Here is a 26,991-nt window from a genome sequence, read left to right on the forward strand (position 1 = left end):
ATGTTCAAAATTGCAGAAATAGAGATGGAATTATAGAGGAATTAAGGTTGGTAACCAGAGAAGGGGATAGAAAGAATATAAATAAAACTACTTGTAGGAGGCAAAAACTACATGGGAAAAGGAAGGAAAAAAGACAACAACAGTCCACAAAAATGTGATGGAGAAAACCTCTGCTTCATTTTTTGGAGACTGCTTGAAAAAGGTGGGACAAGGATGAGCAAGAGAACATTAGATAGGCGAGTGCCTTGGGTCCTATTGCAGCGAAGGAAAATGGGCACACTGCCCGACTGGTTGAGGAGTAAAAGGCATAGCTGATGTGCAGTACGCGAAGGGTAGCCCTCTTTCTCCATGTCACCGGAGACAGCGTTTCCACTCTTGAACTTTTGATTAACAAATGACAGATATCAAATGTTTCTGTACAATTAGTGCAATGTTAGCAAAATTAAACTACAATACCCAGAAGGCATTAGGTTGTCATATGAAATACTAGTAACTGAAAACAATGTGATTGCACAGAGTGAGGTGGCCACCTGAAGTCTGTTCTTCAGAGCCGTGGCATCACCATTCCTGCTTTGTAAATGGCAGCTACATCCTCAGTAGTCTTTGAGCACTTCAGCTGAACCACAAGGACCGAAAACACGTTACAAATGTTTGAGAAAGGCACGTCCAGTAGTATTTCCATTGTGCAAACATAGCTGGCAGGTAGTGACCCACTCAGCAATAAGCGGATGAAAGGAGCATCTGTTCTCAGTGGCACTGTGCAACATGTACAACGAGCAGGAGACTGAGAAGGAGGAAACAGACAGGAGATGTGGACATGAAGAAGAATAAAATGTATAAGGGAGAAAGGAGGAAAATGAAAGAAATTGGAAAAGATTATAGAGAAATAGAAGGCTGAGAGAATTTGTTGTTTATATATTTCGCATAGTTCACCAATCTCTTTGCCTCTTCGCGGTTTGGGGAATCTCGGAGCGCAGATTATCTTCAGATGGATAAAGACATAAGTAGACAGTGTGGATGAAAAGAGGAGACGGTGGGGCATGATGGGGGCGGGGAGAAGTTGTCAGGCTAGGCAGGGAGATGTAATACGAACGTAGGAAATATACGGAAGGGAGAAGAGAGGGGCGGAGAAGACCGAAAGAGGGCAGGTAAAAGATACTTGGGAGAGAGGAAAGAGCGACCGTTGGGGAATGTGAGAGGGGAATATAAGAAAGGAAACCTAGGAAAGGAGGACAACCATGAAAGTTTCTTAAGTTTCACTAGGACAAAAACATAAACATGGATATGCGGAGGGATGCCTGAAACTAGCAAAGCCCTGCCCTCATGTGTACATAACACGGATGTTGCAATAACCAGCGCCTACCTGACCCGGCTCCCGGCAACCAGTAATGACCGGGCCACTCGCTCGCTGACTGACCCCTTGTCAAAAACGATAACTATCGGACTGGCTGAACTGCAGGAGACAGCGGCCAAAACTCCTGCGTGCTCCTCTCCTCACCCCAAACTTCAAAAACAAGCATTGGCAAGGTCAGCAAGTCAATCAGGAGCCTGCTGAAATATTAAGCATGGCACCTGTGTTGTTGCTAATACTGAAAGTTTTGCACGTGCCTGGGAGCGGGAAGGCAATGCAGAGCAAGCTGCAATGCAGTCTAAAAAAACCCACAAACAAACAAAACAGAAAGAGAAGGGAAGGGGTGCGGCCACTAACGTTAAATCTTGCTGTACTTGTAAACAAGACATCGCCGGGTCCGCGGAGCGCCCGCGAGGCGCCGATCAGGCAGATCCTGGATTTCGGCAGGCTCTGACGAGAGGAGGGGGAGGGAGGGAGGAAGGGGGAGGCATCTGGGGAAAGAGAAGAGGTGGGAAAAGACGGGGCAGGAGAGGACACCAGGGGAGGGATCGTGAAGAGAAGCGCTTGCCAAGACAAGAGTAAGGTGTCCGATAGGGGACACATGCAATCACAACTAAGCCCTGTCCTTTTCAGACTTGGGGGTGTGTCTTTTTAGCTTTGAGTAACTGAAGACGTCACAGAGAGAACCTAAAAAACACACCCGAGTCCAAAAAAGACAGGGCTTAAATGGAGTGACGCCCCTATCCTCCAATTGCTGGCCAGCATTTACGAGACCAGCCAATGGAGAAGAGGGGCGGGTTTAAGCCCCCAATACTGTAAACATTAAATCTCGGCTGCGCGAACACTGCTGCGCAGTGTAACGCTAGGCCGAGACCTAAAAAGGAGGATAGTAAAGGACCTAAGAAGAATTAATACTATTGTTGTCCCATGTTGCTGTATTGTATGGTAGAGCATGCAAGGTCCAATGCCAATATCCTGCTTTAAGGTGAAGAGTCATAATTAAATATTCATTTTGTAGGTGTGTTTTTATAAAATTACATTTGTTGTGCTATGTTTTCATGAACATTCATTGGTTGTTGTAATTTTTACCTCATCATGAACCATGTCAATAATGTGTTCTCTCTGTCTAAAAACCTATGAAATGTACTGTTTTGGGATATTTGTTGCAATTGTTTTATTTTACAATTTTCCAAAATGCAGACTACAAGTCACTCCTCTTACTGATTTTGTACGTAAAACTTTTCCTTGATTTTGAACTAGTCAGATTCTATGTCAGTTTGCTATTTGATATTATAGAAAAAGATTTTCTTTTTTCTTAGCACGCATTTGTTGTGGTGGTCTGTCTATTGACTTTACATCTTGAGTTATATCAGAGTGTGGCTTTTGATATCATTTGAGGTTAACTGTATGTGATCCTTCTGCAAATATTAAGATGATTAGTTCTCTGACTAAGTAACCATTATATCTTTAATATGAGCTTACTGCTTGCTGTAGCTCCAAAGCTAAATGCAAGTGCCTTTACCAAGGGAGCGGTGCTTTAATGGGCAGTATAGCCTGCTATGGTTGACTATAACTTCATTACACTGTTGCCCTATGAGGGCAGAATGTGTTAATTAATAAAACAAAGGTGTCCCAAAGACTGAGGAGGTTGAAACACCTCTGGTACTCCTGAATCTTTGTTTCACAGCTGTTGCTGTGAATGTTGAACAGTTAACAGCCGCATGCAGGACCACAGTGGTTAATTGTTGAACATTCACAGCAATAGCTGTTAAAGGAGGCTGAAGTCAGCCCCCGATTCTCCCTGGGCTCGACTAAACAGCTTTTCATCATTCAGTTGAGCCGGGGAGATGCAGGAGATGAGCAGAATCCCCTTCTTCCTTCTTAGATACCAGTGACACTGCGACCTACGGGAGGAGGAAGAGGGGAGGCTCCTGTGTGCCCTGCTGCAGGCTCTAACTTCTGCCTTCTCCGGCCCAATCCATATATTTCAGAGAGGCAGAAGAAAGAGAGAGGCAGAGGTTGTGTATTAGGACATTGTAATGTTGAGAGCAGTGGGCCTATATCAGGTTGTATAGGCTGCTGCTGCTCCGTTGTCTTCAATGGAGGTCTAAACATTTCAATGTTCCAAGCTTTGTCTTGTGAAGGATTTATTTATACTGACCCTCTGCATCATCCCTTCAGATAATTTATCAATAAAAAGCACCAACACATTGATGCCTTGTTGCTTCCATTGCTCAGCATTCAAACTCTGCATCAGCTTGAGCTTGAATTGCTGTTGCTCCGGGAGCATGGGTTGTTTAAATCTAAGAGTCTGGTTGACTGATTTATGAACCTGTTGTGATTGATACCCCCTCCTGAGGCGTGAGCCGGGAGGTTGCTGTATTTTGTGTTCTGATTTATGTTACTTTGCACGTTTTTACTAGCTGTTCATCCAGCTTTTTAATTTCACTCGCTTTTGCTTGAATACGAAGCTTAATCATTGCACTGTATTTTGCATTTAATGTGATCTTCCCCGCCTGACTAAAAAGTGGTGGTTATATCCTCCCCTCGCCCCCCTCGCTGCTCGCTCGTTTAAAAAACGTTTCTTCCGTCCCCAAGACTCTCACCTACCTCAGCCGATCTTGACGCTGAGTTAGCGCTGTCTTGGGCGGCCGGAATTACTTCCGCGGCCATCTTTGATTGGGGTAGCCTTCGAAGGCACTCGATTGGCCAGTATAAAAGGACATTCCTGGATTGGCTCTCTAACCTGTTGTGATTGATACCCCCTCCTGAGGCATGAGCCGGGAGGTTGCTATATTTTGTGTTCTGATTTATATTACTTTGCACGTTTTTACTAGCTGTTCATCCAGCTTTTTAATTTCACTCGCTTTTGCTTGAATACGAAGCTTAATCATTGCACTGTATTTTGCATTTAATGTGATCTTCCCCGCCTGACTAAAAAGCGGTCGTTATATCCTCCCCTCGCCCCCCTCGCTGCTCGCTCGTTTAAAAAACATTTCTTCCGTCCCCAAGACTCTCACCTACCTCAGCCGATCTTGACGCTGAGTTAGCGCTGTCTTGGGCGGCCGGAATTACTTCCGCGGCCATCTTTGATTGGGGTAGCCTTCAAAGGCACTCGATTGGCCAGTATAAAAGGACATTCCTGGATTGGCTCTCTAACCTGTTGTGATTGATACCCCCTCCTGAGGCATGAGCCGGGAGGTTGCTATATTTTGTGTTCTGATTTATATTACTTTGCACGTTTTTACTAGCTGTTCATCCAGCTTTTTAATTTCACTCGCTTTTGCCTGAATACGAAGCTTAATCATTGCACTGTATTTTGCATTTAATGTGATCTTCCCCGCCTGACTAAAAAGCGGCGGTTATATCCTCCCCTCACCCCCCTCGCTGCTCGCTCGTTTAAAAAACGTTTCTTCCGTCCCCAAGACTCTCACTTACCTCAGCCGATCTTGACGCTGAGTTAGCGCTGTCTTGGGCGGCCAGAATTACTTCCGCGGCCATCTTTGATTGGGGTAGCCTTCAAAGGCACTCGATTGGCCAGTATAAAAGGACATTCCTGGATTGGCTCTCTAACCTGTTGTGATTGATACCCCCTCCTGAGGCGTGAGCCGGGAGGTTGCTGTATTTTGTGTTCTGATTTATGTTACTTTGCACGTTTTTACTAGCTGTTCATCCAGCTTTTTAATTTCACTCGCTTTTGCTTGAATACGAAGCTTAATCATTGCACTGTATTTTGCATTTAATGTGATCTTCCCCGCCTGACTAAAAAGCGGTGGTTATATCCTCCCCTCGCCCCCCTCGCTGCTCGCTCGTTTAAAAAACGTTTCTTCCGTCCCCAAGACTCTCACCTACCTCAGCCGATCTTGACGCTGAGTTAGCGCTGTCTTGGGTGGCCGGAATTACTTCCGCGGCCATCTTTGATTGGGGTAGCCTTCGAAGGCACTCGATTGGCCAGTATAAAAGGACATTCCTGGATTGGCTCTCTAACCTGTTGTGATTAATACCCCCTCCTGAGGCGTGAGCCGGGAGGTTACTGTATTTTGTGTTCTGATTTATGTTACTTTGCATGTTTTTACTAGCTGTTCATCCAGCTTTTTAATTTCACTCGCTTTTGCTTGAATACGAAGCTTAATCATTGCACTGTATTTTGCATTTAATGTGATCTTCCCCGCCTGACTAAAAAGCGGTGGTTATATCCTCCCCTCGCCCCCCTCGCTGCTCGCTCGTTTAAAAAATGTTTCTTCCGTCCCCAAGAATCTCACCTACCTCAGCCGATCTTGATGCTGAGTTAGCGCTGTCTTGGGCGGCCGGAATTACTTCCGCGGCCATCTTTGACTGGGGTAGCCTTCGAAGGCACTCGATTGTACAGTATAAAAAAGGAAGGCTATGCCTCCGCGCAGCGGACGCGATCAGCGGACGCGCCAGACCTGCGCCGGAGTTGTGCCAGAGTCCTGCCTGTCTGTGCCCGTCCGCGACCAGAACCAGTAATCCCCCACATTCCATCTCCTATGATAGTTCCACGCTCAAGTCCTTGAAGCCTAAACACTGCATTTTACCTCCTATTACATCCAAGGATGCTTGCCCCCATTTACCTCTCATAAAATGTCTCTCAGGACAACCTGACGCCCTAAAGCATAACTGCTTCTTCCTGCAGACAACTCCTAACTTGGCACGAATAAAATCTGGTTTGATAAATTGCCGTTCCCTAGTAAAACATACCCTCGATATCGCCCAGACTTTGGAAGAGGACAAATGGGATCTTTTATTTCTAACCGAGACTTGGTTAGGAGATGATACTAATCCCGCGATACACTTAGCCATTCCCTCCGGCTATAGTATATTCTGCGCTAATAGACAGGGCTCACACCCTGGAGGCGGTGTTGCCATAATATACAGATCTCATTGGACTATATCCTCTTTTCCTTACAACCAATTGGAACGCATTGAAGCACTTCCTTTTTGTATTAAAATAGCGGCCAATTTTACTTTCTCTGGCCTTCTGGTTTATCGTCCCCCTAACTCTAAAACATCTCATCTCCCCGTATTCCTAGACTATGTTCTACAAGCCACATCGCGATATGCTAATTTTACTCTTCTTGGGGATTTTAATCTTCACGTTCACAATACCTCGGACTCTACCTCCCTTAACTTTTTGTCTACATTATCAGATGGAGGGCTAAATTAACTTATTAGTTGCCCTACACATAAAGCGGGCCATACCCTTGATCTGATCTGTACCAACTTGGATGGTCTGGCCATTAGTGATCCCCTTCCGGTGATCTGGTTGGACCACCTCCTCGTCCCTTTCTCGTTCCCTTGGCACCGTCAAGATCGCCATATTTGCCCGGCCAAACTACAGGGCAGAAATTGGAGCAAGATCTCCCCTGACAGCCTTGCTGCCCATCTCCAATCTATTGATCTCTTAGACACGACTTCTGACCTAGACACTCGTTTGACCAACTTTAACGGCCGGATTTCTTCTGCAATCGACCTCCTCGCCCCTATCAGGCCCATCAAAACCTACCGCTCTGCTCCATCGGCCCCGTGGTACTCCAATGACCTCCGAAATCTTAAATCAGAATGTAAACGCCTTGAGAGACGCTGGAGAATAACCTACTCACCTGATCGTAAATCTCTCTATAAATCTGCCTTAAAAAAATATAGGAAAAAGATCATTGAACATAAAATAACTTTTCTAGAAGAAAAAATCAACCGTTCACAAGGCTCCTCTAGGGAAATATTTGATACAGTCAGATCTTTCACCGATCCCCTGGCTTTAAAACGCCCACCTGTGGTGTCTCAGACTCTTTGCAATAGCCTCTCTGATTTTTTGGAGAACAAAATAGCCACCATTTACGATTCCTTTCCCAGTAATACCCATGCAAACAAAAGTACCATTAACTTTATCATCACTGGACCTGAGTGTACGTTCTCCAACTTTATAAAGATTGCTTTGGATCAATCTCTTATGGAACTCCTTAAAAGTAAATCCGGTTCTCCTCTTGACCCTTGGCCTGCCAAGCAATACAAGTCCCTAGCACCCATTCTCAACCATACCCTGAACGGGATTTGGAATGACTCGCTACAGATGGGAGTATTTCCAGATTCCTGGAAGCATGCGCGATTAGTCCCCATAATCAAGAAAGCCAACGCCGACCCGAGTGAACCCTCCAACTATAGGCCAATTTCTCTTTTACCAGCTCCCGCTAAAGTGCTCGAAAGACTTGCTCAGCAACAACTAGCGGGTTTTTTAGAAACATCAGGTGCTTACCATGACTCCCAGCACGGCTTCAGGCCAGGGTATAGCACTGAGTCAGCACTAATCGAGATGGCAGATGCAGTACGCTGGAGGATGGATGAGGGATCAAGAGCGGTGTTGGTGCTGCTGGACTTGTCAGCAGCATTCGACACCGTCTCCCACCCCCTCCTCCTAGACCGCCTCCAATCCAAAGGTATCCAATCCAAAGGTATCCAGGGTACGGCCTTAAAATGGATTGCATCTTTTTTGTCCAACCGTACGCAGGCAGTGTTCACTCCCCCATACACCTCAGATAGCCGCCCTCTTCGGTGGGGAGTCCCCCAAGGCTCCTCGCTGAGTCCCCTCCTATTTAATGTTTATTTTTCACCCCTCTTTGATATCATCGCCCAAACTGGAATAAAGGCCACCTCTTACGCCGATGATATTCAACTTTTGTTTTCATTCAACAGCATTACCCCAACAACCTTTGATCCCCTAAAAACTCCCAGTGGATGGACAATAATTTTTTAAGGCTAAACGCAGGAAAAACTGAGGTACTTTTCTTTCACCAGCCGTCTCCACTTGACCCTAACATCTGGTGGCCTCTTGATTTGAGTGCTCCACCTCTGCCCAAAGACTCTGTGAAAAATTTAGGGGTAAGATGGGACTCCAACCTCACACTACATCATCATGGCCACACAGTCTCCGCTGCATGCTTCGCCAAGATCGGAATGGTAAAAAAGTTTATCAATTTCTTGCCCAGTAACACCAGGAAGATTGTAGTCCAGGCGTTGATTACCTCGCACCTGGACTACGCCAATGGCTTGTATACTGGCCTGTCTGCGGGTCTCTGTCATCGCCTCGAGACAGTCCAGAATGCTGCAGTGCGACTGGTTCGTGGTATTCCCTTACGTGAGCACATCTCGCCCCACCGTCGTAGACTTCATTGGCTACCGATACAAAAAAGGGCAGAATTCAAGGCACTGGTACTGGCTCACCGTGCATTGAGAGGCAAGGGTTCTGCCTATCTTTCCACCTGTCTGATCCCTTACAACAACACTAGGACTCTTCGTTCTTCTTCAAAAAAATCTCATCGCTATTCCCAGATTTAGGAAAACTCGCTCAGGCGGAAAAACTTTCCAAGTGTTTACCTCTGCCCTCGGGAACAAGTTACCAAATTCCATCCGGTTGATTCAGGAAGAACAACCCTTCCGGAGAGCCCTAAAAACTCACCTGTTCTGTTGACCATTTCTTTTCTAAATAATACCTTAGCCAGCATAAGACCACACAGGAGCGCCGGGACACCCCGTTGGGGATTCTGTGCAATATATCAAAATACACGAAATAAAATAAAATCAATAAACGGTGGGCAGAATTATGTACAAGGGCATTAAGGTACCTTTGCAAATCAGATTGTTTTGATTTGCAAGTTTCATGGTCTGTAAATGGAAAGATGGGGGTTATGAAGAAGTGGACTGGGTTGTTAGGGTTTGTTCTCTGAGACTGTGGGTTCACTCTATATTCACAAGGACCTTTTCCAGCAAAGGATCTTGGTTCTTGAACCCCAAAAAAAAATATTTATTCATAACCAGAGTTGCTTCACAATGGCCTCCATAGAACAAGAGATTCTTGTGTTTTGTAACTTCAGGACGGTTATTGGTAAAATGTGATGAAGTGTGATTGTTGTCTGACACAAAACCATTTCTTTACTTCCTTTCAAGATATTCTGGGATGACCAGGCAGTGCAGCGTGGCTGCCACCCTCGGAAGAACAAAATAAAGTATAACTGTCAGGTAAGGATTCCTATAACTCTACGTTTCCTTTTCCCCTGCTTCTTCTTTCTCTATTCCCTTTCTTGATCTCTGTTTTTTTTGTCTCTACACTTCAACATTTGACTCCTTCTGTGGACTATTCTTGTTGTTATCAAACTTCTGATAATCACCTGATGGATCCACATTCCTCCTGGTACATGTTGGGAGTGTAGTGCAGGTCCAATTCTTTTTAGGTCAGTTTTGCCTAGCAGTTCCTTAACAATTGGCATATTTGTCTCCTCTTCCAGACCACATGATACCATCCTCCCTCTGTCTGTTCTTTCTGCGTATTTTCTCTCTGGATCTGACTTCCATCTCTTTGCATCCTCCCATCCTGCCCTTTTTTGTCCTGTCTACTACAAGCAAAAGACACAGTACATGTGCGTGGACACACATGCACACAGGGCTTGCTATAGGGTGGTGCGACCGGTGGAACTGCTCCTGGTGCTGACCTTGGGGGCACTGTATTTAGAAGTAACTTATGGGTTCACAAGCATCTGCTGAAGAGTAGGGGTGGGCTCAATTTGAGTAGTTGCGCTACGCAAAGGTTGTCGAAATGGTAAAAAATCTCCGCGAGCGCACAAACGTTCAGCGAACACACGGAATTGCTTGTTCCGCCCGTTCACGTTGCTTTTTTCCTGTTCGCGAATGCTGTTTGCGTGCTTGGGGAGAAATATCTCGCAAACAAGCATTTTGAAAGCGCGAGCAAGCAAAAAATTCCTCGAAACCGTCGAATCGCAGAAATTTTGGCAATTCCGTGTTCTCCACAGAACGCAAAATTACCCAATTGTTTTGTGTTTTTCTTTTTTTGACCCTTTTTGGTTTCCTTTACTGTTGTGCTATTCAATAACATGTCCCTTCCTAGAACACTCGAAAAAGGAATAGATTAACAGTCTAGGTGGGCAGGGGAGTAAATAACATCTAGTAATTTATTACAAGAATTACAAATATCTCACTATGTTCCCAGCCGTTGCCACAGAAATTGCAATTTGATAGTGTGGCTGCTTCTGAGAATCTGTGTTTCTTTCTTAAATATTTACTTCTTTTGCTCTCACATCCTTGATTTCCAGTGATCACAAGCTCCCGATCAACACTGTTTCACCACTATCAGAAATGCAACTCAAACTGATTTCCTGTCTTATTTTTGTTAATGCTTTCTTTGTGCAAAGTATAAAGTCACAAATATTTTGTCTTTGTGTTCATTTACAATTTTTGACTCCATTTCTACAGGTGACAGAAGCATGAACAGAAAAAAGAAGGTTTAAATTTAGTGAAACACAACGAAAAAGATTATTTCAAGGAAAGTTAAAACATTCTCGAGCTCTAGAGAAGAAACACATTCTATGTGCCAGGAATGGTGAGGATGTTGGAGCGGAAGAAACTGGTGAATGTGAAAGTTGTCAACTCCCTAAAGCAAAATTATCATAAATGTTTATCAAGTGTCAGTAACTGAGATTAAGGAGAACATTCGCCACAACTGATACCCACACAGAGCACTTGAGAAAACTCGTGTTGCAAATTCTGTTTGATGGTTTATGAGAACTGCATTGGAGACTTAAACCCTCCCCAACAGATCAGCATCCGTAGATGTGTTGTGATGTGACAGAACCGTCAAAAAGACTAATATCCCCGATTTACAAGTGCAAGCTTTTGACTCCGTCTCCTGTGATTCAGAGGAGAGAAAAGATTGTTTAAAAGAAACAAATTGTAACTGCTCTTTATTAGATGTTGTTTCGGCAAAGATGCCGGATTATCATTTCCAATATAGGAAGATTTTCGCCCACCAACTGTCTCTTCGGTTGATCCGAGTAGTTTCCAAGTGGCCTGAACCTTCCAAAGTGGATCATGTACTTGTCTTAGCCACTGAGCAAAAACAGCATATACTGCTACAGAAAGTATAAAAGGGGCCAGTGTTACACTATTGATAATTCATAAACCACCCTGGCATGCCCTAATTACCTGCCATTACTTGAATGAACAAACATACTTAACAGGCAAACACTAAAGCCCAAAGACCTTATAAGTGCCTTTAAAACTCCTAAATCAAATGTGATAAACTAGAATACCTAAATGAGACTAATTAAACTAGACAGAATTCACCCGGGCATAACTTGGAGAATATGAATCCATGAGGAGCATCTTAGTAAATACAAGGGGCTCCTCAGTGAAAGTTTATAAGACAAGTTAGATCGGTGCCTTTAAAGGTAGGAAAATGATCTCCAGGAAAAAACTATAATTAGTTAAATACATATGTTAAGAAGAGCATCTGAAATTTATTTTAGAAGTTAATGCTGAGTTGTAACAAACAAGTACATGATCAGAAATCAGATTCAGTCTTAAGATGGCATGTATCCAGGAACAAACCCAACTTGGAGAAACAAAGAACTCGAATGAGAGCAATGAATGTGAGAACAGCTTTAGCCATCAATCCCACCTCACTAAACATGAGAAAACTAGCACTGGACGAAAGCCCTATCAGTGTCCAGAATGCCAGAAAGGCTTCACTTGTAAATCCAACCTTACGGTACATGAACGAACCCACACTGGGCAGAAACCGTATCAGTGCTCTGAATGCTGTAAAAGCTTCAGTAGCAAATCCAATCTCACTTCACATGAAAGAACCCATACTGGGCAAAAACCGTATCAGTGCTCTGAATGCTGGAAAAGCTTCAGTCATAAATCCAGACTTACTGCACATGAAAGAACCCACACTGGTCAAAAACCTTATCAATGCTCTGAATGCTGTAAAAGCTTCAGTCAAAAATACAGGCTTACTGCACATGAAAAAACCCACACTGGGCAGAAACCGTATCAGTGTTCTGAATGCCAAAAAGCTTTCTATCACAAATCCGGTTTAACTCTACATGAGAGAATCCATACTGGGCTCAAACCCTATCAGTGCTCTGAATGCCAGAAAAGCTTCAGTCGGAAAATAATTCTCACTCGCCATGAGAGAACTCACACTGGGCAAAAACCTTATCAGTGCTCTGAATGCCAGAAAAGCTTCAGTCATAAATCCAGCCTTACTGCACATGAAAGGACCCACACTGGACAGAAACCTTTTCAGTGCTCTGAATGCTGTAAAAGCTTCAATCAGAAATACAACCTTACTGTACATCAACGAACCCACACTGGGCATAATCCATATCAGTGCTCTGAATGCCAGAAAAGCTTCAGACTGAAACAGGCTCTCACTAGACATGAGAGAACTCACACTGGGGTAAGACCTTCTTAGCTCTCTGAATGCTGTAAAAGTTTCAGCCGGAAATCTGGTCTCACTCAACCTGCGAGAACTTACCTGGAAAAAATCTCGTCATTGTTATAAATGCCAGGGAAGCGTCTACTGGAGATTCAGTTTCATTCAACAAGAGAGAACCCACAATGAGAAAGAAAATGATCTGTGCTCTCAATGTGACAAAAACGTTAGTTGTAAATGTAACCTTTTTACATAAGAGAGACAATGTGGGAGAATAAAAGGTGCTCACTGTGAACCCTGAGGAGGAGCTTTCAGCATCACAAAACCTTTGCATGAAGCAGCCACAAAGACATCGATCCGTTGTTTGTCCAACAAACCGTCTACTGAGAAAAGCTCACAGTGTGGGATGGAAATGCTTGAATTAACCTCATTCTTTTGTAACTATTTGTGGCCTCATTCCATTCAGCGTGTTGTGCTTGCTGAGTGTTTATAAGCCATGACTGACCCACAAAGTCCATTTGATCCTGAACTTTGAGGCCACGCCCCCAAGGGTCTGGAATGCATGTAACTTCAAATTGTTTCCATCCTTAATGAGCTTCACCAGGGGGCTGCAGCAGGAGTCCCTTTGTCGTAGGTCTCTATGGGACCAACATCTGTTCCTATCTGTACCACGTAGGGCTCATCATTGAGAAAAACTAAAGGTGATGGATGGAATGGTAGCTAATCGCTGCAACATCCCACCACATCATTCTCTAGTCCTGTGTAACTACAGACGAGGCCAGCCATATGCAAACCATTCTTGGCTCCACCCTAAATAGTCCTAATGACTTCTGTTCCAATGGGACATGGCCTCGTATTACAAAGATGCATACGAGTGGCCTCTTTCCATCTTCTTTTTGTTTCAAATGGAACCTGCTATCCCCTTAACCATGCCTCAGGCCTGCCACGTTCCATGCTTTGGCTCTTATCATCAACCTTGAACCATCTCCATAACTTGGAAGCACCGAAGAATGTGCAGCTGTTGTAACTGCTTGAAGTTTCCCGCATGTTGATGGCCCTGGATTCAGGTTCAACTTGATAGCCCAACTCTACTCTGTGGGAATTTTGCACTTCAAGCCACTTCTGTGCAGCTCGTCACCTTCTGAGACTCATTCAGCCAAAAACCTTGCTTCAAATTCCAGTGTTAATCATCACCAGAGACTAAACGTATCTTTGTCCTCTTGAGCATAGCTACCGAAGTCAGCTACAATTTTGTAGGTGACTTCCTGATTGATTCAGTGGATCTGCTTTTTTTTTATTCATTTACCTTTTTGTTTGGTTTTGACAGTGGTTTTGCTAATTAGTAATGCTTAAATCACAGCCCTCCTTTAGATTTTGCTTCTGAATAAGTATTAAATATTCTTTTGATCTAAACTTGGTTTGAATCTTAAAGTTCCTTGTCTATTTTTAATAAACTGTATTGAAATTTGTGACTTCCACTGTTTTTCTTTACCTTCGAGTGCGCCTTAGGCCATACTGCTCAGGCCACGTTACCAAAAGCGAGCTAAGAACCCTTGAGTAGAAGACACATTTACCTTTGCTGACCAAAGTTTGGGAAAATCAAAGCAGGCTGACTCCAGAAAGCACACTAAGATACTCTCTTAGGTGGCATCTGTGCCACCTGTAGATGCAAAAAGCCAAGATTACGAGGGAAGCTGTTGGTATCTGTGCCCCAAGAATTTGAGACTGCCACCCTCTCAGTCTGAAACAGTTGAAAGAGCTAAAGATGCACCCGTCAGAGATTCATATCTCAGCAACTAAGACTGCTCACTGCTGCCATACAACACTCAGACTGTTACCTGAATCACAATCCCTGTGCAATGTACAAACCTTTACATAAACAAGTTGTGTTGCGCTTTGTGAACAGGCTTTCACCCCCCCTTTGTATGTAAATGAGTTTCTGTGATCAGACACCCCAGGCTCACATTTCTTCTACTGCGGATGATAATATGAGAACTGTAACGATATCACAAACAAGGGCTGTATTGAGAAATAATCGTTTTCCAAGTCACACAGTAGTTTGTAGTTCTTTATTATTCTTTTAAATGTACATCCCCCATCCCGTTTCAAGGTAGAGTATAGTTTGCGAAGCGCGACTCTCTTGTGGCCCGCTCCCCAGATTAGGTCCATAAGAACAGAAACAGAGTCCAATTTCCTGAAGAAGCGCCGGGGCGGGTAAACTGGAGGGGGGGGGGGTCGAGAAGCAGTATAAATGTATTAACATCATTTTTGCAACTTCCACTCTACCCATGGGTCGATAGTGGCAGGGAGCCCCAAAATGACAGGGAGCTGCAAACATTGGACATCACCTAAATTGCCCTGTATATGTTCTTTGTCGGTGTGGTAAGTTCACCCCTAAATACCTGAAGATGTCAGGGTGCCACCCCAGTGCTAATTGGGGCAGCACTTCCTGTTGTAAGTTGTGAGTTTGCGCATGGGATTTAAGCTGGATTTGGTCCAATTTAGCCTTAATCTAGAAGCCCTACCAAAATCGTCTAGAACATCCATCACCTGTGGTAGATACGAATGCACGATCCTGAGGTACACAAATGCATCATCAGCATACAGTGATATGTCCTCTCAATTTGGCTCGCTCGGTATACAGATTGCTGGGTCCTGTGAACGAAACAGGACAGCGAACAGATCCATGGCTAGGGCAAAAGTAATCGACAGCGGGCATCTTTTCTGCATGCTTCAAAAGAAACTGAGATCTCTGCCTGTCCGGATGCGGGCCAGCGGGATGGTGTATTAGTCAAAGCAGGGGCGGACGTGCAGCGGACGCGCGCAGCGGGCTCCCCAAAGGCAAGCCCATCTGCGCCCGTCCACGCCATTACGAGACACGGGGCACGCCACCCTGCCAAAAAATACATCTATTCTATAGCCAGTCTCCTACATATGGCACCCAAGAAACTTTATACGATTGAGGATCATTTACAGCAAAAGCTACAGCCCTTTGGGACATCCTGGCAGCCCTCCCCGACAATTACTATATCCTACGCACAGACAGGCCACTAGGGAAGAGAGGGGGAGGAGTGGCTGCAATTTAAAAAAAAAAGAACTTCCTGCCTCTGCCCTGTCTCACCTGGTAATTGCATCAGTAGATTCTCTTGTAATTAAACTTACTTTATACAGTAGCACGCTTATTTTTCTGATATTATACAGACCCCCGCAACAATGCCTGACTTCCCCAAGACCCTTGCTAATCACATTGCATCTTTGATCTCTGACTATGACAAAGTAATGACTATAGGTGACCTGAACTACTAGGCCAATGAGACTGATGAGGAAAAATCTTCCAGAGAGCTTTCTGAGTCCCTTGCCTGTCTAAACCTTACTCAACACATTGATACCCCTACGCACATTAAGGGCCACACCCTTGATCAAGTGTGGTCAATCAATGTTAACATGACTAACCTGGCAGTACTACCCTGCGCTTGGTCTAATCACTATATCATCAATTTTATTCTGCTTGCCCCCTCCCCCACTGAACTCTAATCCCTCACTCTCAAAAAGCACTTATAGAAACTGGAATCGGGTTGAGCTGGATAAACTATTAGAAACTCTGTTTACGGAGCAGCCGGTACCAGAAGGCAATCCTGATAACTGGGAGAGTAAGATTAACGATTATCAAAAGAAGGCCTTCGATCTCCATGCACCTATACAGACCAAAACCTACCTCCCTAGGCAGCATGAAGACGCCAAAGGGTTTAACAAGGATCTAAAAACATTAAACTCCAAGTACGCCAAGCTGAGCGAAAGTAGAGAAAAACCTACAAAGATAAACTTGATTACATCACCATTCTTCATCAGTATAAGGTGGCTATACTGGAGGCCAAGACAGCCTTCTTTACGAACAGGGTACTCGACTCCGACAATGGCTCGAAAGAAATCTTCAAAATCGTAAAAGAACTCTCTAACCCCAGCCGTGTCACTCCTTTTTTTGAGCCTAGTCAGGTACTTCGCGATGATCTGAACTCCTTTTTCTTAGACAAAATAAAGAAAATTTCAAAATTCCAATGCTCCCACTACCTGTGACCCCCGAAACAACAGGGAGGCTTCCAATCCTTGTGTTCTCAACTCCCTTCCCTTAATGGACAAGAAATGTTTCCTTGACCTTGTCGCTAAGATCAAATCAGGCTCCCCTACGGAGGATTGCCCCATCTATGTCTCCAAAGCAATCTATCGGTCCTTCCCCGAAATCTTTCTTAAATTACTGAACCATTCACTGTCCCTTGGCATTGTTCCATTTACTTTTAAAGAAGCCGTGGTCGTTACACTTCAGAAAAAAGGAAGGCATGGACCCCAATAAATTGGAGAACTACAGACCCATCGCTCTCCTCCCTTTCCCCGCGAAAGTGCAGATGACCCATGTGGCTACTTGCCTCAGCTCTTTTCTGGAAACCACTAAATTCTTGGATAACCATCAGGCAGGTTTTCATCCCGCACACTCCACTGAAGCAGTGATTCTATCAGTACTGGATGACCTCAAGGGACAGGTCAAAATGGGCCATACTCAGGCTCTGATCCTCCTTGACCTGTCTGCGGCATTTGACACAGTGAACCACAAAATCTTGTTGGAGCGCATTGCCGCAGCAGGTCTCGAGGGCTCTGCCCTTGCCTGGGTCAGCTCATTTCTGGAAGCCTATAAACAGTCAGGGTGGCTCTCACCCTTCAAATCTAGAATGGTAGACCTGAACTGTGGCGTTCCTCAGGGTTCCTCCCTCTCGCCAATTTTATTTAATATCTATATACGATCCCTGATTTCAGGTCTACGTCAGATGGGTGTGAAAATCTTCAACTACGCAGATGACATGCAGCTTATTTTCACCCTTTACAACTCTGTAGAATCTAAGGATTTTGTCAAGAGGTCTATGCTCTATGTGAAAGCATGGATGAATGAAAATCAACTAGAGCTAGAACTAGAGCTGAACTCAGAAAAAACTGAGATCATCGTTCTCCACAGCAAACCTGACTACTGGACCCCCTCCTATTGGTTCCTCGATCTAGGAGAGGCACCCATCCCTAAATCTGCTATAAAAAGTCTTGGTGTTCATATTGATGCCGACCTCTCTGTGAGCACCCAAATTGGCTCAGTGACATCGCCATGCTTTGTCCAATTGTGCAAACTGTGCAAGATCAGACACTTCTTTAGTAAGAAAGCCATCACCCAAATCGCCATAGCCCTAATCCTTTCTAAAATTGACTATGGGAATGTCCTCTACATTGGACTCCCACAATTCCCGAGACACCGATTGGAGATGATTCAAAATCAAGTGGCGAGGATCATCTATCTTAAGGACAGAAAATGGCATATTAGCCCCCTGCTTAAAGACGTCCACTGGCTCCCAGTGGAGCAACGAGCCTTGTTCAAAGCTGGTTGTACACTCTTCAAAGCTATTCAAGACACCGGCCCAAGATCTACCTAAGGTGACTTTGAGGTCCTCCCACCAGAATCTCCTGACAGTGCCCAGAATCCGTCGCAAACGCGTTGGCAGGACTAGGTTCCCTTTCCTGGGTCCCATGATCTGGAATGCTTTACCTGCTCACCTCAGGCTTGAGAGAGACTATCTGCGGTTCAGAAACAGCTAAAGAGCTGGCTCTTCACTACGGCCTACAACTAGATATCTCGGGCCCACAACTGCACTTATCTATTCACTCTCACAGTGCTAAGAAACCTGCCGGTGTACCTGCGCTCTAGAAATCCCCATATAACATAGCATAACATAGCGTATCGTGACACAGGACGTCACACCTTCTCCCCCTCACACATTCTAAACTTAAATAAAATAAAAGGAAACTTAATTATAAATGCAAAGGATACAAAGAACATAATAGAGAATGCAGTTACGAACTTTGAAGAACACAACAAAGCGATTTTATAGGCAAAGAGAAAACTGGGGTACATGGCAAATGGGAAAGAGCTCACTTTAAAAAACACAATTGTGCAAACGTCAGGGAATACATTTCAAGTGAAGTGGCCCAGAGCCCCTTTCTCGTGCAAAAGGCTCTTCCACCTCAGAGCCCGAATCAGGCCCAGCAGTTGCGGTGATTCTATGGTCACTTGTCTTTATTGCATTTTTAAAAACCTTGATAACCTTAAACGGAAAACCGAATTTGGATCTGGGAGACTTGATCTTGACCCAGTCTCCCACGTCGACCATTGTTGTCTTCACAGCCCTCGTTTTATCATACACATCTTTCTTTTTTATCACCTCTTTCTCTCTTTGCAGTCCTCAATACTGTCCACTGTTATACCTGGTACCATTGGTGTGAGTCTCCCTTCCATTTTTCGCTGTTGCCTCCTCTGTTTTTGATATGTTTCTGCTGGTTAGATGCTTTGGGCACTGTGCCACTGCTATTCAGTGCCACAGTGCAAGTGCTCTCTATGTTAAATTGATGTAATGGATTAGTGACACCATGATTGGCTTATTTGATGTGCTTGTCAGTCCCTAGTACAGTGTACTGCCTGTGCCCAGGGCTTGTAGGTCAAATGCTTCTGGTGAGCTTGCAGCACTGATTATGCCACCCGCAGAAGCAGCTTGTAAAGTGTGTCTCAGGCTTAACCATTCAAGCCTGTCTCTGCTAGGTTGTGTATTCCATGTCTGGTTTGTGAGTGACAGGGGCTGGTGTGGCTCCAGGAGACAGGGTGAGTCAGCACAAGGCTGAATAGACCTATCTGCATTGGGAGTGGTGGGAGGAGTAGCTCCTGGGCCTGAATAGGGCTGTGCCTGCCTTCCACAATGCTGGCTCCACCTCCTGTGGTGCGTCTGATGACCTTGGCTCACACTGACAAAGGAAAAAGTTGTGCACTGGCAGGATGCACCCATAACTGGTTTGGACGAGGTACAGACACTCTTCAGAGACAAAGGATTTGTGTGTATAAAAAGGGGAACCCAGACCCCAGAACTTTAGATAAATTCTTGGAATCAAGATTAACCTTTTGCCAAGGAGAAGAACCAGAGAATCGGCAGGAGTTTTCGACTACCCCTACGCCAGTGTGTTGTTTGCTGGGGATGGCCTGCAGTGGTTTCTTTATTGCCAAGGAAAGGAGAAAAGACTTTTATTGAAACTTTCATCTTCTTGCAGAAAATCTCCAAGGGCTTGAATTTGAGCTTGCCTTCTGTCTGAAGTCTCAGGGATACAAAGACCTCACCCCTTCTGCTTGCCTGCATTTGGAACTTGCTTTTCTGGCTGCTACAGAAGGAAATTGCAACACCGACGCCGTAATCTGCATCGAAGCTGTGAGCGCTGCTCCGACTTACAACGAAGACCCGACGCTGGCCACAGTGCCACATCGACACCAGCAAGCGACATCGTAAGCTGCCACAACCCCTGAGCGCTGCTCCGACTTTGTGACAAAGGCCCAACGCCTGCTGCTGCGCCGCATCGACTCCAAAGCTGACATCATCGTGGATCCGATCCTCGACATGGGTGGTCAAGAATCCATCAACATCGTACGGAACCGTGGTTTCGGCACCATCGTGATGGCACCTCCTTTCTGGTAAGGAACCAACGCCTCCTCTGTTTGGCGCAAACATCGAGGACCCGACGCGTCGCCTCCCTTGAAGCAATGAACCGACGCCGCACAGTACCAACGACGCCGCATCTCCTCAATGCCGCGAGCTGTCCAAGGTACTGTTCTTTGTGGGTCTGTTTTGACTCCACACCTAAAGTCGCTCACCACGCGGTCGATGCAGTACTTTGGGATTTCTTTGACCTTGACGTCGTGATAACTCCAGTTGGGGTTATCTGTTGCTAAACCCTGCGTTTAGTGAGCTACTTCTACTATCTTATTTCTGATTAGGGTATTGTGGATTTTTGTTGTTTGAGTCTTATGTTAAGCCAAAATAAAGAATACTTATTTTTATAAAACCTGTGTGGTGTCCATCTGTAGTGTTTTCAATGTATTACTGTATGTGTTCACAAATGCTTTACACACTGCCTGAGATAAACCTTCCTGCTGTGGAAGAGGTGTGGCACAGCGGCCAGGGTGCCTGACTCCGGGCTACGGGGTTCACGGTTCGATCCCAGACGCCGGCGGCAGGTTAGCCCAGCACCATGTGACTCACTTAATCTTCCAGAGGACCGCCAGTACACCACTTCTATGATGGCCGTGCGCTTTACAAATACTGTTATTTCATTTCATTTCATTTAGTGCCAAGCTACCACAGGGTTGAGTAGGGGTTATTTTAGGAGGGTAGCCTCCTTCCTCTGACTAGAAGCAAGGGTCCCTATTTGGACAAAGGTGCAAGCCATTGCCAACTAGAAACCCCCAGTTCTAAAACACACCTTTTCATCTGCTAAGATTCTGCTAAGATTCTTTTGGCCATTTCCCACAAAGGAGTGGCCTCCATGTTGGGGACCTCTCCTTTAACTAAATGAAAGGGAGTTTCACCAGTGGAAGAATAAGAAGTGAACCTCTACTCTGTAACCTTCTTCCTTATGGTCAACTCCCAACTTTCACCACAGGCAACAGCTTGTTGCAGAGTCTCTTTAACAAACTGGACAAGCCTTTTCACCACACCAATGCTTTGTGGATGGTACAGGGATGCCTTCTTATGCTTGATCCCCCTGGAACTCCGAAACTCTAAGGTCGTGAACTGAACACTATTGTCTGACAACAGTGTTAACTGGAAACCCTCTTATAAAAATAACTCTTCTATAAACGTAATCACTTCTCCAGACTCAACGGAATTAACCACCTTGATATCAGGCCAATGGGAAAACATATCAATACACAGGATCAAATAGCGATCCCGAGTCTTCCAGTTCACAGGTCCTAAAATATCTATAGAAATGTCTACCACGGAGCAGTAGCTTGTTCCCTAATAACCGTGGGTTGCATCCTGCACTTCAATATTGTGTCACAACACGCACATTCAGCGCATTCACGTACCAACCTCTCTACATGTACATCCATGGCAGGCCTCCAATATGTTTACTTGATTCTTTCCTTTGTCATGGCAATGCCCATGTGCGAGGTGTGAGCAGTCTTTACTAGCTTATTCCTTACTGCAAGGGGTGCAACCAACTTACTACTGTGCATGAGGAGACCATCCTCCACCGTCAGATCTTCCCTTACTCGCCAAAAGCCTTCGAAGACCTGTGGTGTCTGTACATCATTTCTTAGTGCACTTTCTTTATATAAAAATATTGGATTGTTACTTTGTACTGGTCAATGTATTCCATTTATTATTTGGTTAGAATGTTTGGGCCAGGCACTGGAATTGCTTCACAGGCAGTTGGAACAACCACCTTGAGCCCTCTACTTGTATAGATGTGTATCCTGTTAACTACAATAAATCTACTCAAAGATTAAAGACTCCTGGTCTATGTGGATTGCTGGACAACTTTATTGAAGAAAGTACACTTCAATTTTGGCGACAAGCTTGGGATGAACATTTTTTTTATTTCAAAAGATAAAAAGAAGGACTTCCTGTTTTTTCTACTTCAAGAAGGTACTGTAAACTCTTTGTTACTTCTGACGGCTCAAGGACTTATTTTCTGCTAATAGTGGCATTCTTGTGACATTTCTCTGTCACGTATTCAGAGTGCATTGGCTGCGCAAGTGCCCGTGTTTCTTAATCAACAAGGGCTGTTACTTGTGCAGTTCTACTATTTATGGCCTCTTATGTATGCTCCAACGTACAATGAGCTCTATCAAAGCTACTTTGACTTTACTGTGCCTTTCCCAGCGCGTAAGGAATTCCTGTTTGTTTTCAAATAAATCTTGTTTACAGCACGTATGTCCGAGCGCGTGCTTTCAAGTTTGAAAACAACTCCTGTCAACAGCGCATTTTGAATATATTACTGTTTACTTCAGCGTGCAGTTTACTTCAAACTAATTTACTTGTGGATTTAGAATAAACATAATCTCCACCTTGAATTTACTGCGATCATTCAAGCGCTCCACGATCATTTGTTTGTTTTCATTCAAATCTACAGGGCGTGTGTCTGAGCGCATGCATTCCTTTGTGAAAACTGTTATCAGCGCGTCTGCTTCAGCGCCTTTAACCACGCGTGAAGGGAAAGCCATTATCTGTTCAGTTATTCACTCACTTCACAAAGTCACCAATCCAATATAAGCATAATTTATTACAGCGTGTGCGCGCAAGCGTTAAGATCTCCTGCCTCGGTTCGTGCTTCCAAGTTTTAAGGGTTTGTGTGTATGTTTGAAAATAAACACGGCTCCCTACAACGCTTTTCTTCAAAGCTAAGAAGTGTGTGCTATTATTTAAGGAAAATAAACATAGCTTCTGACAACACTTAGGGGCAGATTTACAATAAGTGGCTCATCCCTGCATATCAGCAGGGATACGCCAGTTATTGTGCGCCGCAGCTCCGCCACCATGGATGCGCCGCATTTACAATGCAGCGCACCAAGGAGCAAAAACGGCACAGATGCGTGACGCATCTGTGCAGTAAAGGCAAGCCCAACGCAGCTCCATCAGTGCTCTGTGGGCCCTATCTATACAATGCTGTGTCAATCCTTATGCCTGCTTCAAGCAGGCGCAGGGTTTTGACGCAGCATGGGCTCAAAAGTGACTGAGTGAAATCTTGTACATTTCACTCAGCCAGTTTTGGGAGGCTTTCCTGTGCCGGAACAGCCCCCACGAGGCGGAACGGCCTACTTCTGGGGCAGGGCTTTACAACGAGACGAATCTCCCAGATGCGTCATGTTGTAAATACCCCGCACCATGGTGCATCTTTTTCGCTGCCGCTGCGCAAAGATGGTGTAAAAGAGGCACAAGGGGCATGTAAATCTGCCCCTTAATTTCAGGGCTTTTGAATAACTATGGTTTCCTGCAACTTTAAATCTCAAAGTGTGAGCCTCTGCATGTGCAGTCAACTGTTAAAGGAAACCTTTCTATCAACTGCACTTTAACTTCTACAAGTTCAATCAAGCATGAAGGGAAAGCTATTTTCTAATCTATTAATTGTTTTCTTCAGCGTCTTTCTTCCAGCTTGTGCAGCCAAGTGTTAAGGAGTTTATTTGAAAATAATCTCAGCTCCGGCAATGCTTTTCCATTAGGCAAATTAAGTTCCAGCCTGTGCAGCTAAGCGTCAAGGGAATTCGCTTCTGTTTTCATTTAACGCTGCATACAGTGCGTGTGCATCAGTGCGCACAGCAGAGTGTTAATCATTCTCTTCAGTCTAGGAATAAACACAGTTTTAATAATGCTTAATTTTCAGAAGCCAATCCACTGCATCCACGCTTCAAGCATTTGCGCTGCTTCTTGACAATAAACATTATTTGCAGCAACATTAATTTTCAAGTTGTACAAGCATTTTTATTGCTTTCTACACAGTGCTTACATTGTTATCAAAGAAACACATTTTTTTTCTAAATGAAACAAAGTGGAATTCAAACATCCACGATTATAATCATTTTACCATGTTCTTCTCCATGACAGCCATTTCATCAGATCTTTCAAAGCTTTAATTATAGATCATCTCCGCTCTTTCTACAAAGGATCTGCTCTGCAACAAGAACTCCTCTGTAATTTCTTGTGTCCTGCTCATCGTGTCACAGCACCACCTGCTGGTTCTTCATGCTCTTTTTCTTCTTCAGTGATTATTTTTTGATGTGTTGATGCTATATTATTTTTATGCCTACTACTGTATCAATATTCATTTTTAATGTTTAACTAGTATTTTCTTTTTCAGGTTCTGGTACTTTATTTATTTGACTACATTGCTATTGTGTTTTCCAATTTAATTTGCATGGTTTTCTGGTTACACTATGCAACCCATTACTCCTCCCACTTTGTTCCTACAGAATCCTGGAGAACCACTGTTAAAATGGCATCTTTGGTTCAGATCTTTTGAAGCATATATTGGTGCCATTGATGGTTTAAAGTTCAAACCAGAAAGAAAACGTAGTCTTTTATATTATTATTTGGGTGTTGAAGGGAAAAATGTTTTTGACCACTTACCTGTATATTTAGTTCAAGATTTGGGTGACCTTGATGAATATCAACTTGCAGTTAAAAAACGTACTATTTATTATGAGGGAAAAGTCAAGTTAGTGGCTCACCATCACAAATTTTTTACTTGCATCCAAGGTCCCACTGAATCTATTGACACTTACATCACAGCACTAAAAGTTTTAGCTAGTTATTGTGATTTTTATCACTTCACTTCACAACTAATTAGAAATTAACCCGTGTCTAGATCCGGGGTCTCCAACCGGTCGATCGTGAGCTACCGGTAGCTCACGAAGACCCCGGGAGTAGCTCGCCTAGCCCTTCGCTCTGATTGGAGCTAATCTGTGGATGGGCCGGGCGAAGACGATGACACGAGGACGCTCCTCTCCTGGAGCTGCAGACTCCTCTCGTGAGAGTCTGACATCATCGTCTACTGAAAACGTGCTGGCATCGCACTGTCTGCCATTGTGCGATGGGTGCCAGCACGGAGCAGTAGGAGACGTGACTTCCACCGCCTTAAGCAGCCAGGAGACGTGCCTTCCACTACAGGTAAGCTCATTTTTTTCTTGCCTCTGCTCCCCGGTTTGTGCCGTTTTTCTTGCCTCTGCCCCCTTGATTCTGCCGTTTTTCGTGTCTTTTATTCCCTGATTGTGCCATTTTTCGTGCCTCTGCTCCCATTTGTGCTGTTTTTCTTGCCTCTGCCCCCTGTTCATGCTGTTTTTCTTGCCTCTGCCCCCCTGTTTGTGCAGGTTTTCGTGCCTTCTATTCCCTGATTGTGCCGTTTTTCGTGCCTCTGCTCCCCTGTTTGTGCCGTTTTTCTTGCCTCTGCCCCCCTGTTTGTGCCGTTTTTCTTGCCTCTGCCCCCTGTTTGTGCCGTTTTTCGTGCCTTCTATTCCCTCATTGTGCTGTTTTTCGTTCCCCTGTCCCCTGATTGTGCCATTTTTCGTGCCCCTGCCCCCCTGATTGTGCCGTTGTTCGTGCCCCTGCCCCCCTGATTGTGCCATTTTTCTTGCCTCTGCCCCAGATGAGAAATGTTCAAGAAAGGACAAGGTGCCGATTTAGAAAGATGTTCTTATCGAAGAATGTTCTTTAAGCCAAGGGTCAGGCAGTGACATTGAAAAGAGGTCTCTCAAACAGAATGTTCTTATACGCTATTGCTGCTCTGGGGAATAAGACATTGGAGAGTTGTCTGTAGCAGACTGTTTTTATAGCAGTAATTCTCATAAATTGAATTTACTGTATCAATAGAAAAACATAAGATTGAATTACAAATTCTCACCCACTTCTGTCACATCTGAGCACAGGCTGGGGCCTATCTAAATTCCATTTGTTTCTCTTCTGTCTATGCTCCCCCTTCCCGTTTGTTTGGGTTTTTTGTTACTCAGCTTAAAAAAAAAACATTTTTGCCCAACTGCTGCCTCTCTGCACAGCTTTTTGCTCAATCCCCAAAGGATGCGATATTGCCCTTGGAAAAGAGACAGTTCCTCCGTTGTGTGGAGACCCTTTCAATATTTTTTAAGAGAAACGGATCAGGGAACTGTAACCTAGTGCGCCCATCTGTAATTTTGGGACAGAAACAAGGCGCAGATGTCTATAGTAAATCAGGACTCAAATATGCATATTAATGGGAGCCGCAACTGGCATGCACCTCCACGCCACTTCCTGTATAAATTTTGGCGCTGCCCTACATTTGCACCTCAACACTGCGTGATGTATCTGCTGTAGAACTGTACTACATGTGCCGTTGTGGAGCTACGTACCAATTATGCACCTCCTCACTGCACCATAAACCTACTACCTACCTTCACCAAAGATGGTCCATTAAAATGAATGCTAAATCTATGACGGTGTTATATTACACAAGCACAACCACACTGCTTGGTTTATCTTTTACAAAACTGTACTGAGGGTTTCCAATAAACTTCATATTGTATCTAGTATAGAAATGTACCATGAGCGTCCCATCATGCTACATTCTCCGTTTACTGTCCTGGGTTATGTAGTGCACCAGAGATTTATAAAGCACTGTATTGACTTTAGTGTGGCCTCCGAGCAGTGTACCACACAAGCACCCCACCCCACCCCACATTCTGAACCGAGAGGGTAAATCAGTTTAGGGGTCCTAAAGTTGAGTGGGCAGTATAGGGAGCAACTGATGGAAAGCAAGAACCACAAATATTTCGGGCGAGGCGAGCACTAAGGTCCATGGAATTGAAGAGGAACCTTCAGACTTGAGAGTGAGCATGATCTTCAAGTGACCTGCTGGCAGAGTACCTTTCTATAAGCCTAAATACATAAAATAACAATCCTTCCTTAAATACCTATTGACTTAAACATATGCTTGCTCACAATCAATTTGTCAGGCCTACTGTCATTGTCCTTTGTAAATGCTGGCTTCTGATTCGTTAATAGCCTTGTTAGTCCCTCCT

General features: G+C 44.5%; 1 protein-coding gene across 1 annotated transcript in view; it reads left to right on the plus strand.

The window, feature by feature from the left end:
• Positions 1-26,991, plus strand: part of LOC144805506 (uncharacterized) — a 308,335-nt gene that overhangs the window by 156,643 nt on the left and 124,701 nt on the right. Inside the window, exon 5 of the mRNA XM_078672048.1 lies at positions 11,899-12,620. Within this exon, the coding sequence (XP_078528174.1) occupies positions 11,899-12,620 (722 nt within the window). The remainder of the gene's footprint in view (positions 1-11,898; positions 12,621-26,991) is intronic.

Source organism: Lissotriton helveticus (genome assembly GCF_964261635.1).
Source record: "Lissotriton helveticus chromosome 1_1 unlocalized genomic scaffold, aLisHel1.1 SUPER_1_unloc_12, whole genome shotgun sequence".
Classification (NCBI taxonomy): Eukaryota; Metazoa; Chordata; class Amphibia; order Caudata; family Salamandridae; genus Lissotriton; species Lissotriton helveticus.